We start from the raw sequence: 16,516 nt of genomic DNA, 5'->3' as shown, positions 1-16,516 counted from the left end.
TAGAAAGACCTTAGGGAACTGGTGAGATCATTTAGCACAAGCAGATTGTGTATGGAATGTGAATAGGGTCACGTGCAAAACATCAGACTTTGAATTGTCTTCAAAAGGCAGGTAGGAGTCAAGAAATTTTTTTAATTATGTGGGAAAGTTAATTTTACCCTGTAAGATATTAATAAATATTGATATATTTAAATATATTTATAAATATATATTTATTAATATCTAATAAATATTTTGGCAGAACACATGATTGAGAAGAGACAAATGCCAATGATTGATCGTATTTTATCGCTATATTGAAATTGAGAAATAATAGAATTAAAAATATAGTAATTAGTAAAGGATTTGCCCTCCCTACCATGTTACAAATAGAAAGCAGAAAAACATGTGAGGCAGCTGTTCTGAGACATCTGACAATAGGCAGATAAAGAATTTTGTCCCTGAGAGAAAGAAAGCACAGAAAATGAGTTTCCCATTAACTTTGGGCTCTCAGATTGGGCATAATGTCTGGACCATAGCTTAGGGGGATAGATCCAAGTAGAACTCTAAGAGTTTGGAGTCTAGGATTGCTGGAGCATTTGTAACTTCCATGACATAGTACCAGAGATGAAGGGGGCTCTCACTCTCAGATCTGTTTTCTCTGTGTTTTTCCTTCTCTGCTTGACTATAAATAAGGCTGCACATTTGCTGGGCAGGACTCTACTGAAGGGTTTTGAGTAAAAAGGAGATACTAAAGGTCTTTCATTGTTTAGAGATGTTGGATTGTCAGCCAATGCATTGGCCGGTGACCTTGGTATTCAGGTAAGGCATTCAGTGAAGACCACAAAGGCAAATCCTTGGAGAAAGGATCAAGGTCTGGAGAAAGGGCTACTCTTAGAACTTTGCACTTTTATTCCATTGCCTGAACGCCAACATTGAGAGGATTAAGGAGATAGCTTTGGACTACAGAATGCAATACTATATAAGAAAAAAATAGTAGAGGAAGAAAATAATTCAGAGAAGGACAGACATTAATGATATATTAAAAAGTAAAAGAAGAGACAAAAAAAAGCAAAATTTAGTTCTTTAAAAGAACTAATAAAATTCATAACCCCCAGTAAGTCTTATCTACAACAAAAACAGAAAATCCTGTCAATATTAGGGATAAAAGGCAATGTTATTAGTCACATAGAAAATAAAATGATAATTTAGAATATTATGAACTCTTTATGCCAATGAATTTGTTAATTTAGATTAAGTGGATTATTTGGAAAGGCAATTTATCAAAATTGAGAGAAGGAAACAAATAAACAATTTCAATCACTTGATATCTATTTAAAAATTGAATTCCTAAACAACCACTTGCCCACAAAGAAACACCAGGTTTAGGTATCCTCCCACCAACTGGTTCAATATATTAGGATGAAAGGAGCACCTCATCTGTTAAGAGATGTCTTGGTTATTGCAGTGTTTGACTATTAAAAATAATCTTTTTATGATCATTCATGTACAGTGTGAATATAAACTTTTACTTCCATGGAATACATGCCAGGAATGTGATTGGCAGGTCATAAGTAAATCTATATTTACTTTTTAAAGAAAAATACCAAGTCATTTTTCAGAGCATTTGTATTATACCACTTTGTATTCTCACCAGCAATATATGAGAGGTACAGATTTTCTGCATCCTTGCCACCATTTGTTGTTATCACTATATAAAAACAATTATCCTAGCCATCCTTATAGTTATGTAGTGACATCTCATGTGGTTTTTTTTCAACAATTTAGCAAAGTGGTTTTTTTTATTTTTTTATTTCAAATTATTATGGTATATGTGATTTTTTAAATTTCAGCATATTATGGGGGTACAAATGTTAAGATTACGTATATTGCCCATGCCCCCCTCTCCCCTCGAGTCAGAGCTTCAAGCGTGACCATCCCCCAAACGTTGCACATCTCACTCATTATGTTTGTATATACCCATCCCCTCCTCCCCCCTCCCGGCTGCCCAACACCCGGTACATGTTATTCCTATATGTCCACTTAGATGTTGACTTGTTAATACCAATTTTCTGGTGAGTACATGTGGTGCTTGTTTTTCCTTTCTTGAGATACTTCACTTAGTAGAATGTGTCCAGCTCTAGCCAGGAAAATACAAGAGGTGCCATATCACCATTGTTTCTTAAAGCTGAGTAGTACTCCATGGTATACATATAATTATGGGTATATATGGTTTTGATTGTCTTTTTCCTAATCACTAGACGGGCAGATTATATTTTCATGTGCTTATGCGTCACCTTTGGTGACATGTCTCTTAATGGCTTTTGCTCTTTTTCTAATTGGAGTTTGTGTTTTTACTATTGTTTTGGGGGTTTTCTATATTTAACTTGTCCTTTGACAAACATGTGGTTTGCAAATATTTTATCCCAGTCTATGATTTTTCTTTTCATTCTTTTTGTATGGTCTCTCAATGATCAGAAATTTTTTATTTTGATGAGGGCTAATTTAGCAATTTTTCCTTTGTTTGAAGGGTTGTTTTGGTGTCGAATCTAAGAACTCTACATAGCACTAGTTCCTGAAGATTTCCTGTTTGTTTTCTAAAAGTTGTATGTCTCACATTTAATTCTGTATCTATTTTCAGATAATTTTGTATAAGATGTGATGTTTGCATCAAGGTTCATTCTTTGACTGAATGTGTAATAGTTTTAGTGTATATATGCATGTGGGTAATAGTTTTAGTGTGTATGCACACACATCAGCATATATATATATATATACATATATATATATATATACACACACACACATACAAATATATATATATTTTGGGGATTATTGCCTCTTCTGTTTTCTGGAAGATGTGTAAATATGCGTCAATTCTCAACCTATTTTGTAAAATTGTTCAGTAAAATCACCTGGGCCTGGGGGAATTGTGTGTGTGGTAGGGAGCTTTTTAATTGCCTATTACATTTATTTAATGGATATACAAATATTCAGTTTATGTTTCATTTGTGTTACTTTGGTGGTTTGTTATTTTTGAAGATATTTTTTCTAATTTCATGTCAGTTGGTTAATTTATGGATATAAATTTGTTCATAGTATCTCTATATTTTCCTTTTAATGAAAACATAAGCTGTGCTGCTGTTTCATCCCTGACATTGATGATTTCTGTGTTATCTCTTTTTAACTTTGTCATCTTGCTGAAGGTTTTCAGCTTTATTAAATTTATCAACAAAATAGGTTTTGCCTTAATTTTCTCTATTTTTTCTGTTTTTAATTTCATTGATTTTTTTCTCTCATGTTTGTTACTTCTTCCCTTCATACTTGGTTTGGATTTATTTTGGTCTTTTTCTAGTTTGTTCAAGGAAGAAGTCATATTATTGACTTGTGCTATTTTCTCTTTTCTATTTTAAGCATTTTAGGAGTACAATTTTCCTCTCATCGCTGTTTTGCTTGCATCCCAGAATAATATGTTGTACATTTGACCATTAAACAACATGAGTTTGAATTGCGCAGGTCTACATATACATGAATTTTTTTTCAGTAGATATATTTTTTAAACATTTTGAGCTTTGTAACAATTAGAGAAAAAACTTGCAAGTGAACTTCATAGCCTGGAAATATCAAAACAATTAAGAAAAAGTTAGGTACGTTATGAATGCATATAACATATGTACATACTAGTGTATTTTATCATTTATGTATGCACCCAACTTAGGTGCACCCAGATTCATACAGCAAATTCTACTTGATCTAAACAAAATGATGAACACCATAATAGCCAGAGACTTCAACATTTTTTAAAGAATGGTTTTGCTACATATATTCCTAGATATTTAATTTTGTTTGGGGCTATAGTAAAGGGAATTGCATTTTTGATGTGAGCTTCGGCTTGAGGGTTCTTGGCATATATAAATGCCTCTGATTTGTGTATGTTGATTTTGTAACCTGAGACTTTACCGAATTCATTTATCAAATCTAGGAGTCTCTTGGAGGACTCCATGGGGTTTTTCTAGGTATAATATCATATCATCTGCGAAAAGCAAGAGTTTGATCTCATCTGCACCCACTTGGATGCCCTTAATATCCCTCTCTTGCATGACTGCTATAGCTAGAACTTCGAGTACTATGTTGAATAAAAGAGGAGATAGTGGGCATCTTTGTCTAGTTCCGGTTCGAAGTGGGAATGGTTTCACTTTTTCCCCATTCAATATGATATTGGCTGTGGGTTTGTCATAAATGGATTTGATAATTTAAATATAAGAACTGCCTATGCCTATTTTGTTCAGAGTTTTTATCATAAAGTTGTGTTGGACTCTGTCAAATGCTGTCTCTTCATCTATTGAGACAATCATATGGTCTTTGTTCTTGTTTTTATTTATAAGGCGAATTGCATTTATAGACTTGTGTATGTTAAACCAGCCGTGCATCCCTGGGATAAAGCCCACCTGGTCCTGGTGAATTATTTTTTTTGATGTGCTGCTGAATCATGTTTGCTAGAATTTTGTTGTGGATTTTGCATCTATATTCATGAGGCATATTGGTTTGTAATTGTCTTGTTTTGTTGCATCCTTTCCTGGTTTTGGTAGGAATATATCTAACGAAAGATACAAAAGGCTTATACAAGGAGAACTATGAAACACTAAAAAAAGAGATTGTAGAAGATGTAAACAGACAGAAAAAACATGGATTCATGGATTGGTAGAATCAATTGGTAGAATCAATGTCGTTAAAATGTCAGTATTACCTAAAGTTATCTATAGAATTAATGCAATTCCCATCAAAACGCCACCATCATTCTTCACAGATCTAGCAAAAATAATTCTTCGCTTTGTATGGAACCAGAAAAAACCGTGTATAGCCAAAGCAATCTTAAGAAAAAAGAACAAATTGTGAGGCATCAATCTTCCTGACTTGAAGCTGTACTATAAAGCAATAATAATTAAATCAGCCTAGTCCTGGCATAAGAACAGAAGCATTGATGTTTGGAATTGGTCTGAGATTCCAGACATGAACCCATCTGCATATGGTAACTTAATCTTTGATAAAGCAAACAAAAATATACATTGGGGAAAAGAATCTATCTTCAATAAATGGTGCTGGGAAAACTGGATATCTACATGCAGAAGAATGAATCAGGATTCCTACCTTTAACCTCTCACAAAAATTCACTCAAAATGGATAACAGACTTAAACCTAAGGCATGAAACCCTAAGAATCCTAGAAGAAGATGTTGAGGAAACCCTCTCAGACATTGGCCGAGACAAAGAATTTTTGAAGAAGACTCCCAAAGCCATCACTGCAGCAATAAAAATAAACAAATGGGATCTGATCAAATTGAAAAGCTTCTGCACAACCAAAGAAACCATCATTAGAGCGAATAGGCAACCTACAGAATGGAAGAAAACATTTTCTTTCTACTCTTCTGATAAAGGCCTGATAATAAGAATCTATCTAGAACACAAAGGATTTAACAAGAAAAAAATCAAACAACCCCATCAAGAAATGGGCAACAGAAATGAACAGAAACTTTTCCAAAGAACACAGAATAATGGCCAGAAAACATACCCAAAAAATGCTCAACATCTCTAATCTTTAGAGAAATGCAAATCAAAACCACAATGAGATATCATCTAACCCCAGTGAAATTGGCCCGTATCAAGAAATCCCAAAGCAATAAATGCTGGTGAGGATGCGGACAGACAGGAACACTCTTACACTGCTGGTGGGACTGCAAATTAGTGCAACCATTGTGGAAAAGAATTTGAAGATACCTCAAACAGCTAAAAATAGAAATACCATTTGACCCAGCAATAGCATTATTAGGCATCTACCCAAAAGAGCATAAATCATTGTATTATAAAGACATCTGCACCCGAATGTTTTTGGCAGCACAATTCACTCTTGCAAGGACGTGGAAATAACCCAAGTGCCCATCAATTCACATGGGAAAATTAAAATTTGATATGTTTACAATGAAATATTACTCAATTCTAAGAAATGAGAGCGAGCTAACACTGCTTATGTTATCCTGGATTGAGCTTGAGCCCATTATCCAAAGTGAGGTGACACAAGATCAGAGGGATGGGCTCCATATGTACTTGCCATCACAGTGGTACTGACCAATTTTCAATATGGTGCTCAAAGTGGGGTGGTGTTCATCAGAGATTCAGGGGGGTGGGGGGATAGATCGACATCTGAGAGATATGCCGAACAATGTGGAGGGGAAGGGCATAACCCTAACCTTTGCTAAGTAAAGGCAAAATTATAAAATCTAATCAAAATGTTAAAAAAAAACAAAAAACCATTTGTTGGGTGTCAGGCAAGTGGGAGGGGGAGGGGATGGGTTTATATACATTACAAGTGCATTGTGGATTGTCGGGGGCATGGACATGCTTGAAGCTCTGACTTGAGGGGGGAGGAAACGCAATACCAATGTATGTAATCTTAATATTTGTACCCCCTTATTATGCTGAAATAATAATAAAAAGAATGGTTTTCCTTTGTGTAGTATTCTTATTTGGCTTTTGTTTTTCTTTCAGCGCTTTTGATATATCATCCCACTCCCTGCTGGCCTCTAAGGTTTCTCCTGAAAAAAATAATCTGCTCATAATTCTGTGAAATTTCCTTTGTATGTGACAAGTTGTTATTCTTTTGTACTTTTCAAGTTCTCTTTGTTTTTGACTTTTTAAAATTTAATTAAGATGTGTCTAGGTGTGGATATCTTGAAATTTATCTTATTTGATGTCTTTGGGCTTTTGGGGTATGTATATCAATTTCCTTCCCCAGTTTTGAGAAGGTTTTACCATTATGTATTTGAAAGAACTTTCTGGCCTTTTCCCTCTGCTTTTTCTGAAATTTCTTTAATTTGTATCTTGGACCACTTGATGGTGTTCTATAAGTTCCTCAAACTTTTTCACACTTTTTTGTGTTTTAGAATTTTTATTCTCTTATTAATTATGTCAAGTGACTTGCTTCAAGTAGGTTGAGCTATTCCCTACTTGATCTAATCTTCCTTTGAAATCTTTTACTAAATTTTCAATTCAGTTATTGCATTCCTTAGCTCCATAATTTCTACCTGGTACTTTTTAAATATATATTTTCTTTTGTTGAAATTTTTACTTTTTTCATGTGTTGTTCTCTTGATCTCAGGGAGCATCTTGATGGGAATTGTTTTTAATTCTTTGTCAGGTTAATCATATAACTTAATTAGAGTAAGCTTCTGGAGCTTTATCATGTATTATGATTGGAATATGTTTGCCTGATTCATCATTTTCTCAATTCCTCTGTGTTGATATCTACATATTAGACAAAGTGGACACCTCATCCTATCTTTGTAGACTGGAAGGAGAAGTCTCATCCAAGAGAATTCCCTACCCTTCAGCTGGGCAAGAAATTTTGGGAGTTTCAATCAACTTTCCTTTTGGCCTCTTTCTTGGCTGAGATTTTCTGTTCTTTCATTTATTTCAAGAGAATTTTTAATTGTTCATTAATGAAATTATATTAGTGCTTCTTTTAAACATTTTTGATTAGTTTCATGCTATTACTCATCTCAATATTGGCATCAGTTGATTTTTTTTTTTTTTTACATTCTTGGATTTTTTTCGGTCCTTGGTATAGAGTGATTTTGATTGTATCCTTGACATTTAGTGAAGCAGATTCTTGACCTTATTTAATATTCCATTTTAGAAAACATTCATCTTAATTTTAGTTTTAATGTAGTCTACTGTTCCAATGAGAGTTTAGCTTTCTTAGGAATTGCAACATTATTGTGTTGTGCATCTTTTACTTTTTTTCCATTTTTTTTTACTTTCAGCGTCGTATGGGGGTACAAATGTTAAGGTTACGTATATTGCCCATGCCCCGCCTCCACCCTTGAGTCAGAGCTTCAAGCGTGACCATCGCCCAAACGCTGTACATCTCACTCATTGTGTTCGTATATACCCATCCCCTCTTTTCTTTGATTTGTTGAAGCTGCTGTTGTATCTTATGTCATTCAGCTGAAGGTGTAGATGGTACTTCCCTGGTCCAGGTGGGTTGCTAGGTGAGGGTGGTTGATAAAAGACCCATAGAATGGAGGCCATTTCCCTTGACTGTTCTCTGGCTACTAGACGTCAGTGTACTTCCTTCTACCTCTATTCATCTGGGTGGATAAAGCTCTTATCTGGCTAGCTGCGAGTGAGGAGTATTGAGAAACATCACATGAGGATCATTTTATCCCACTAGGTGCACTGCCAAAATTGTTGAGTCTGGTTTTCTCTGTACTGCTGGGGAGGATCGTGGTCTGGTTTCCCTTCTGCCTTTTTGTGAAGGGCTTGTAGATACATATTTTGCTGGCACCAATGGAAGTTTGGGTGGCTGCTACTGTAGTTTGACATATAGCAGAGTATGGATCTCCCTGCTTGCAATTAGCTAGCCCTGATGGTGTGGGTGTATCAGGCACTATGCTAACAACTTTGTGTACAACATGAGATGAGTTGGCCAAACTGCGTTCTGGTGACCGCCACTGAGAGTAGATTTGTCATGCCATTGTCAATGATTGGGTAGAGGGGTTATGTGTAGTTTTGGGGAAAAAAAAGTGAATGATCTCTGATGAACGTGTCTGTTTGGGAGATAACATAATAGATATATCCATAGGGAAGAATATGATGACACTAGAGTTTTCATAGTATAGAATAAGAAAAAAGACTAACCCTATATATCACTAGACTTTAGAGAGCAAAAAGGAGAAATCACTGAAAAATATTAGGGGAGAACCTGGAAAAGAATAACACCATAGATATGGATGGGAAGGATGGTTTGAACTAAAGATGGTCACTTATCTCTACAGAGATATACTAAAATGATATCAAGATGAAGAAATGTTAATTATAATAATACTTCTGCGTAACCCAGAACATAGAACTGAATGTTCATAGTCAAAATCAAATGTACTGTGTTAATTATATCGTTAGCAGTTATAAACTATATACTCAGGAAATGTGGCTGAAAAGGAAAAGACACAAATAAGAAAGTTGTTTGTCAAAAATTTTAAATTGTAGCAATAATTATTTAGGGGAGGATCATAGTCATAATTATTCCTAGGCAGAACGGATTTAGAGGAAGAGATTACAGATAGATTACAAAGAAATTGATTACCTAAGGAATAATGTTATTATAATCGCTAAATGTGACTGATAATATCAAGAAAGTAAAGATAAAAGCTAGGATTTCATTTGCAAATTATTTATGAATGTATCTTCCTGTGTTCTTAACAGGGCCATTGCTTTTATCAAGGATATGCTGCAGAGACTCCAAAGTCAGTTGCAACACTAAGTACTTGTTCTGGACTCAGGTGATGTCATATTCCACAGATGTACCTTAAGATCTTGTGTGAGCCCATAATTTTCAAAAAGGATAGAGTGAATAATAAGAAATATAGACTCTCTTGTGTTTCTTATCATATGCTTTTTTTTTTTTTTTTTTTTTACCTATTCCTCTTTCTCTTATCTATTTTCCTATTCTTTTTGTCTGTGTCCCACTGGTGCAGTCATAAAAATGCATGCAGAAAAGCTTCCACTTGCATGAAGAGTATTCAGGTTTCTTGGCCACACTATAACCACACCTATGCTTACTTGCTATAATAGACAAACGATGAGCATAAAATTGTGTTTGAAAGTTAATACAAGAACGATGGGTGATTCCCAGATAATTGAGTGCAATGACTATTGTCAAATTTTATAAAATGTTTTTATTTAGCATTTTTTTACATTTCTCAGTGGGGCATCTACACCAATTATGTTTTTATTTATTTTATGTTGGAATATTTAGGGGAATGCTGCAGTTAAAGAATATCAGTTATGGTATTGAACCATTGGAATCATCACCTACATATGCACATATACTTTACCAAATAATGAATAATAAAGTTGATGAGTTCTCCTTTCAAGAAAAGTACTCTGTCACCCAAGATGTAGATCAACCCTACAGGATTCTTGTCAACTCAGAAGTGAGTATTCTTTTTTATGAGCTTTTCCTTTATCTTACTTTTGATAAACTTATTCACATTGAAATTTTGAGATTTGACAAATTTGGAAAAAATTTAACCTGATATTCATTATATTAATAATTTCAAAGATATACAATGTAACCAAAATGTCACACACACAAAAAAACTTTTATTGAGTGGTGGGCAGGTGGGAAGGAGAGGAGGGGTAGGATGTATACTTAGATAATGGGTGCAGTGAGCACCACCTGGGGGTTGGACTGGACATGCTTGATGCTCTGGCACGGCGGGGGGTGGGTGGTGGTGGTGGTGGCGGTGGTGGCAAGGGCAATATATGTATCCCTAACAATATTTGTATCCCCATAATATGATAACAAAAGGGAAAAAATAAAAAAAATTCAGTTGTAGAATACTTGTTTTAAATATATTTTTGTTTCTTCAGATAAAATTAAGAAAATATAATAGTTATAGACAATTTTAACATCAAAATCCTGATGTTTCTCTAGTTGCAAGGATTTTTATACACACACATATATTTATATAGTTGTTTTATACCAAATTTACATCCTATTTATAAAATTTTTCCAAATTTGTTCACGTTACTGCATAAGCATTTTCTTTGCCAATACATTTTTTTTTTTTTTGGTTAAAAAAGGGGATTATTTTGGTAGAGAATTTAAAAGTGAAAAAGAGACAAGATAATATGCCAGAGGGGAGACAAGATGACTGACTGGAGACAGCTTGCCAGACAGTCCTGGGTGGAAGTTAGGAATTCTGATATACGGTAGAGGAAAAGAGATGCAGAACAGGTGTAGATTATAGGGAGACATACCAGAGCTTGCCAGGGATCTCATAGAGGAAAATTATGAAGCAGAGAAGTGAGAAGATAAAGGGAAAAGATGCCACCGCAGATCAAACCCAGAGAGTCTCTGAGCCCGGTGTAAGGGTAAAGGGGGAATTTCTCTCACCCTTCCACAAGCATTCCGTGGCCACCGGGCTATGAAGTTTCTTGGAGATTATCCCACCCCCATGAGCCCAGGCACAGTGGCAACACGATACACATGGATCAGCACAATAGTTACTGTCCATTTTAAAACCACCCAAAACTTAAAGCCCAGAGCTCAGATAAAGCAACAGTACAAGAGGTAAGAAAAATCAACAACGTACTATCCTACAGGATGAACAGAACAGCCATCCCAGATACAAATTCTATCAATCAACGTTAATTTGGTTTGAATTCCCCACTCAAGAGATGTAGGCTGGCTAAATGGATTTTAAAAATACAGGTCAAGTATCTGCTGTCTCCAGGTGACACATCTAACCAACAAGGACACTGACAGACTAAAGGCCGAGAGATGAAGTGATTGGGGCTCACACCATGAGCCCAAATCCATGAAATCCATAAATGGATTTCTGATCCAGGAACACCAAAAATCCATGAAAAACGAAACCAAAAGAAAGCAGGTGTAGACATTCTTGTGTGAGATAAAATTGGCTTTACATCAACCATGGTAAAGAAAGACAAAGATGGTCATTATATGATGGTAAAGGGAGCAATTCAACAAGAAAACATAACAATCCTAAATATTTATACACCTACCACAGGAGCACCTGGATTCATAAAGCAAACCTTACCAGATCTAAGTACATAAACAGCAACATTGTAATTGCCGGGGACCTCAACACCCCACTGATGGAACTGGACCAATTATCTAAGCAGAAAATAAAAAAGAAATCTTGGACTTAAATGGGACTATACAGCAATTGGGCCTAAGAGACATTTATATTTTTACCAAGAAACCACTGAATATACATTCTACTCTTTAGTACCTGGAACATTCTCTAAGATTGATCATATTTTAGGGTACAAAATATGGCTCAGAAAACTTAAAAAATTGAAATCATGCCATGTATCTTCTCAGACCACAGTGGAATAAAACTGGAAATCAACTCCAAGAGAAATAGTTGATTCTGCACAAAGTCATGGAAATTAAACCACATGCTTCTTAATGATTATTTGATCAACTATGAAATTAAGAGGGAAATTAAGATTCCTCAAACAGAATGACAAAGAGGACACACATTATCAACATTTGTGGGATACAGGAAAAGTAGACCTAAGGGGGCAATCAATAGCTTTAAATGCCTACAAAAAGAAGACCAAAAGATTACAAATTCACAGACTAATGACACTCTCAAAGAATAAGAAAAGGAAGAGCAAACCAAGTCCAAAGGCAGCCAAACAAAAGATATAACTAAGATCAGAGCAGAACTAAATGAAATTGAAAATAAGAAAATTATACAGAAGATTAACAAAACAAAAACTTGGTTCTTTGAAAAGAGAAACAAAATTGATAGACCTCTGGCTAGATTAATCAGGAATAGAAGAGAGAGGACTCAAAAAAGTTCATATATAAATGAAAAGGGAGGCATTAATATTACAACTGATATCAGAGAAATACAAAATATCATTTGTGAATACTGTGAAATTCTCTATGCACATGGATTGAAAATGTGGAAGACATGGACAAATTTCTGGAAACACACAACTCCAAAGGCTCAATCAATAAGAAAAAGAACTCTTGAATTTCTTGCTGATTTTCCTGAATTCTATATAGATTCTGGTTATGAGCCCTTTTTCTGATGTGTAGCATTCGAATATTTTCTCCCCTTCTGTAAGTTGTCTGTTTGCTCTCATGATAGTTTCCTTGGCTGTGCAGAAGCTTTTTAATTTGATTAGGTCCCATTTATTTACTTTTGTTATTGCTGTGATTGCCTTTGAGGTCCTCTTCATAAATTCTTTCCCTAGGCCAATGTGATAAAAACTCTCAAAAAGCTAGGCTTAGAAAGAACATATCTGAAAATTATAAAAGCTGTATGTGACAAACTCACAGCCAGCATAGCATTGATGGGAAAAAGTTGAAAACATTCCCACTAAAAGTGGAAGGAAGTTTTTCCAACATTTCCTTCTAGAATTCTTATAGTTTCATGACTTATACTGCTTGTGGGACTGCAAAGTAGTACAACCTCTGTGGAAAGTAATATGGAGATACCGCAAAGAGCTACAGGTAGAACTCCCATTTGCCCACGCAATCCTATTACCAGGCATCTACCCAAAGGAAGAAAAGACATTCTATGAAAAAGACATCTGCACTAAAATGTTTATAGCAGCACAATTTACAATTACAAAGATGTGGAAACAACCCAAGTGCCCATCAATACATAAGTGGATTAATAAAATGTGGTATATGTATACCATGGAGTGCTATTCAACCACACACAAAAAACAAAAAACAGTGCTGATCTAGCACTTCTTGTATTATCCTGAATAGAATTGGAACCCATTCGTTGAAGTATCACAAGAATAGAAAAACAAGCACCATATGTACTCACTATCAAATTGATATTAACTGACTTAACTGACCAACACTTAAGTGTACATATAGTAGTAACATTTATTGGGTGTCAGGCAGGTTAGAGGGGAGAGGAGGGAATGGGTATATTTACACCTAATGGGTGCAGTACACACCGTACGGGGGATGGACATGCTTAAAGCTCTTACTTAGGTGGTGCAAAAGCAATATATGTAACCTAAGCGTTTGTACCCCTGTAATATGCTGAAATAAGAAAAAAAGAACTAACAAGCAATTAGATTGAAGCAGCAATAAAAAAAAAATCTCCCAGCAACAATAAAGTCCCAAACCAGGTGGATTCACTGCTGAATTTTCCCAGACCTACAAAGAAGAGCTGATACCCGTGGTGCAGAAATTATTTCATAACATTGAGAGGGAGGGAATCCTTCCCAAAGCATTCTATGACACCAGTATCCCCTTGATTCCAAATCAAGGAAAGGACACAACAAAAAAGAACACTACAGACCAATATCTCTTAAGAATATACATACCAAAATCTTCAATAACATACTATGAAACCAAATTCAATAGCATATTAAAAAAAAATTATCCATGAGCAAGTGGGCCTCATCCCAGGGATACAAGGATGGTTCAACAACATAAATCAATAAATGTACTTAACCACATAAACAGAAACAAGAACAAAGGTCATATTATCGTCTTAATAGATGTAGAAAAAGCATATGACAAAATTCAGCACGCCTTTATGTTAAAAATTCTGAAAAACCTGGGCTTAGAAGGAGCATTTCTCAAAATTATAAAAGCCATATATGACAAACCCACAGCCAGCATCACACTGATAGGAAAAAGTTGAAAGCATTCCCACCAAAAACTGGAAGAAAACAAGGATATCCACTGTCCCTTCTATTCAACAAAGTGTGAGACGTCCTAGCCAGAGCAACCATGCAAGCAAAATAAGTTAATGGTATCCAGATTAGGAAAGAAGAGATCAAACTCTTGATATGTTCTCATGCCTAGAAAACCCCAAGATTCTACCAAGAGACTCCTGGAATTTATAAGTGGACTGGGCAATGTTTCTGGGTACAAAATCAATCTACACAAATCAGTAGTATTACTATATACCAAATAACATTTAAGCTGGGACTTAAACCAAAGACTAAATACCATTCCAATTACTATAAAGAAAATAAAAAACCGAGGAATATACTTAACTAAGGAGGTAAAAAACTCTATAAAGAGAACGACAGAACACTGAAGAAAGAAATCACAGATGTGGATTTCCACTTTCCAGAAGTGGAAAAATATATCATGCTCATGTATCAGCAAAATCAACATTGTTAAAATGTCCATACAGTCCAAAGTGATTTATAGATTCAATGCAATCCCTATCAAAATACCAATGTTATATTTCACACATCTAGAAAAAAAAAATTCTATACTTCCTGTGGAACCAGAAAACAGGCCAAATAACCAAAGCAATCTTAAGAAAAACAAACAAATCAGAAAGCATCATATTACCAGACTTTATACTACCCGGGTATAGTAACTAAATAAGCTTCCTATTGGCACAAAAATAGAGGCATAGACCAATGGAACAGAACAGTTATAAAATGATCCAAATGCAGCCAACTGAGTTGTGCAAATCAGACAAAAATGCACACTGAGGAAAAGAAGCCCTATTCAATAAATGGTGCTGGGCAAATTGGATAGCCACATTTAGTAGAATGAAACAGGATCCGTGTCTTTCACCACTTAGAAAAATTAATCCAAAATGAATAAAGACCTTAATGTAAGACTTGAAACCTTAAGACTTCTAGGAGAAAATGTCAGAAAAACTCTTGTAGATATTGGCTTAGGCAAAGAATTTGTGAAGAAGAACCCAAAAGCAATCACAGCAACAATAAAAATAAATAAATGGGAATTGATTAAATTAAAAAGCTTCTGCACAGCCAAGGAAATAATTAACACAGCAAATAGACAACCTACAGAATGGTAGAAAATATTTGCAAGCTATACATCTGATAAAAGACTAATAACCAGAATCTACAATGAACTCAAACAAATCAGCAAGAAAAAGAAATCAAACAGCTCCATTAAAAAGTGGGTAAAAACATGAACAGAAACTTTTCAAAAGAATTTAGACAAATGGCCAATAAACATTTGGGAAAATGCTCGATGTCACTAATCATCAGGTAAATTAAAATGAAAACCATAATGAGATATCATCACCTTATCCCAGTCAGAATGGCCTTTATTAAAAAGTCCAAAAATAATAGATGCTGGATGTTGCTGGTGTTGATACAGAGAAAAAGCAATACTTATACACTATTGGTAGGACTGCAAATTAGTTCAACCTGTAGGGGAAGCAGTATGGAGTTTCCCCAAAAAACAAAAGTCAACCTACCATTTTGTCCAGCAATCCCATGACTGGGTATTTACCCAAAGGAAAATAATTCATTTTATCAAAAAAACACCTGCACTCAAATGTTTACCACAGTACAATTCACAGTTGTAAAGACGTAGAATCAGCCCAAATGCCCATCAATTCATGAGTGGATTAACACAATGTGGTATATGTACACTATGGAATACTATTGAACGATTAAGAAGGATGATTTAATGCCTTTTGCAACAATTTGTATGAAAATGGAGACCACTGGCCTAAGTATATAAGTAATTTAAAAGGAAACACCACATGTACTTGCTATGAAATTGAAACTAACTGATAAGCACACATGTGCATAGAGGGAAGTAGCATTCAATGGAAATCAATCAGTTCAGGGAAGGAGAAAGTAGGGGACACATGAAAATCTTCCTATCAGATAGAATGAATACTATCAGTGCAATGGGCACATTTATTACCATGACTCAGACATTATATTAGTGATCCATGAACCCAAAATATTTGTATCCATGTAATACTTTGAAATTAAAAAAAAAGCTAGAATTTGTGTGAAGCCCCATTTTCCAGAGATAGTACTGTTAAGCTTCTGCACAGCCAAAGAAACATTCATGAAAGTAAACCGACAACCTACAGAATGGGAGAAAATTTTTGCATCCTACGCATCCGATAAAGGGCTGATAACTAGAATATACTTAGAACTCATGACAATCAGTAAGAAAAAATCAAATAACCCTATTAAAAAGTGGGCAAAGGACTTGAACAGAAACTTTTCTA

The 16,516-nt window shown here is 35.0% G+C and overlaps 1 protein-coding gene across 1 annotated transcript in view; it reads left to right on the top strand.

Moving 5' to 3' along the window:
* Nucleotides 1-16,516, top strand: part of LOC105878174 (A disintegrin and metallopeptidase domain 3) — a 118,710-nt gene that overhangs the window by 23,544 nt on the left and 78,650 nt on the right. Inside the window, exons 5-6 of the mRNA XM_075997194.1 lie at nucleotides 9,237-9,313; nucleotides 9,790-9,967. Coding sequence (XP_075853309.1) covers nucleotides 9,237-9,313; nucleotides 9,790-9,967 — 255 coding nt within the window. The remainder of the gene's footprint in view (nucleotides 1-9,236; nucleotides 9,314-9,789; nucleotides 9,968-16,516) is intronic.

The sequence above is a fragment of the Microcebus murinus genome, chromosome 24 (genome assembly GCF_040939455.1).
Source record: "Microcebus murinus isolate Inina chromosome 24, M.murinus_Inina_mat1.0, whole genome shotgun sequence".
NCBI lineage: Eukaryota > Metazoa > Chordata > Mammalia > Primates > Cheirogaleidae > Microcebus > Microcebus murinus.
This window is presented reverse-complemented; position numbering and strand designations above follow the sequence as displayed.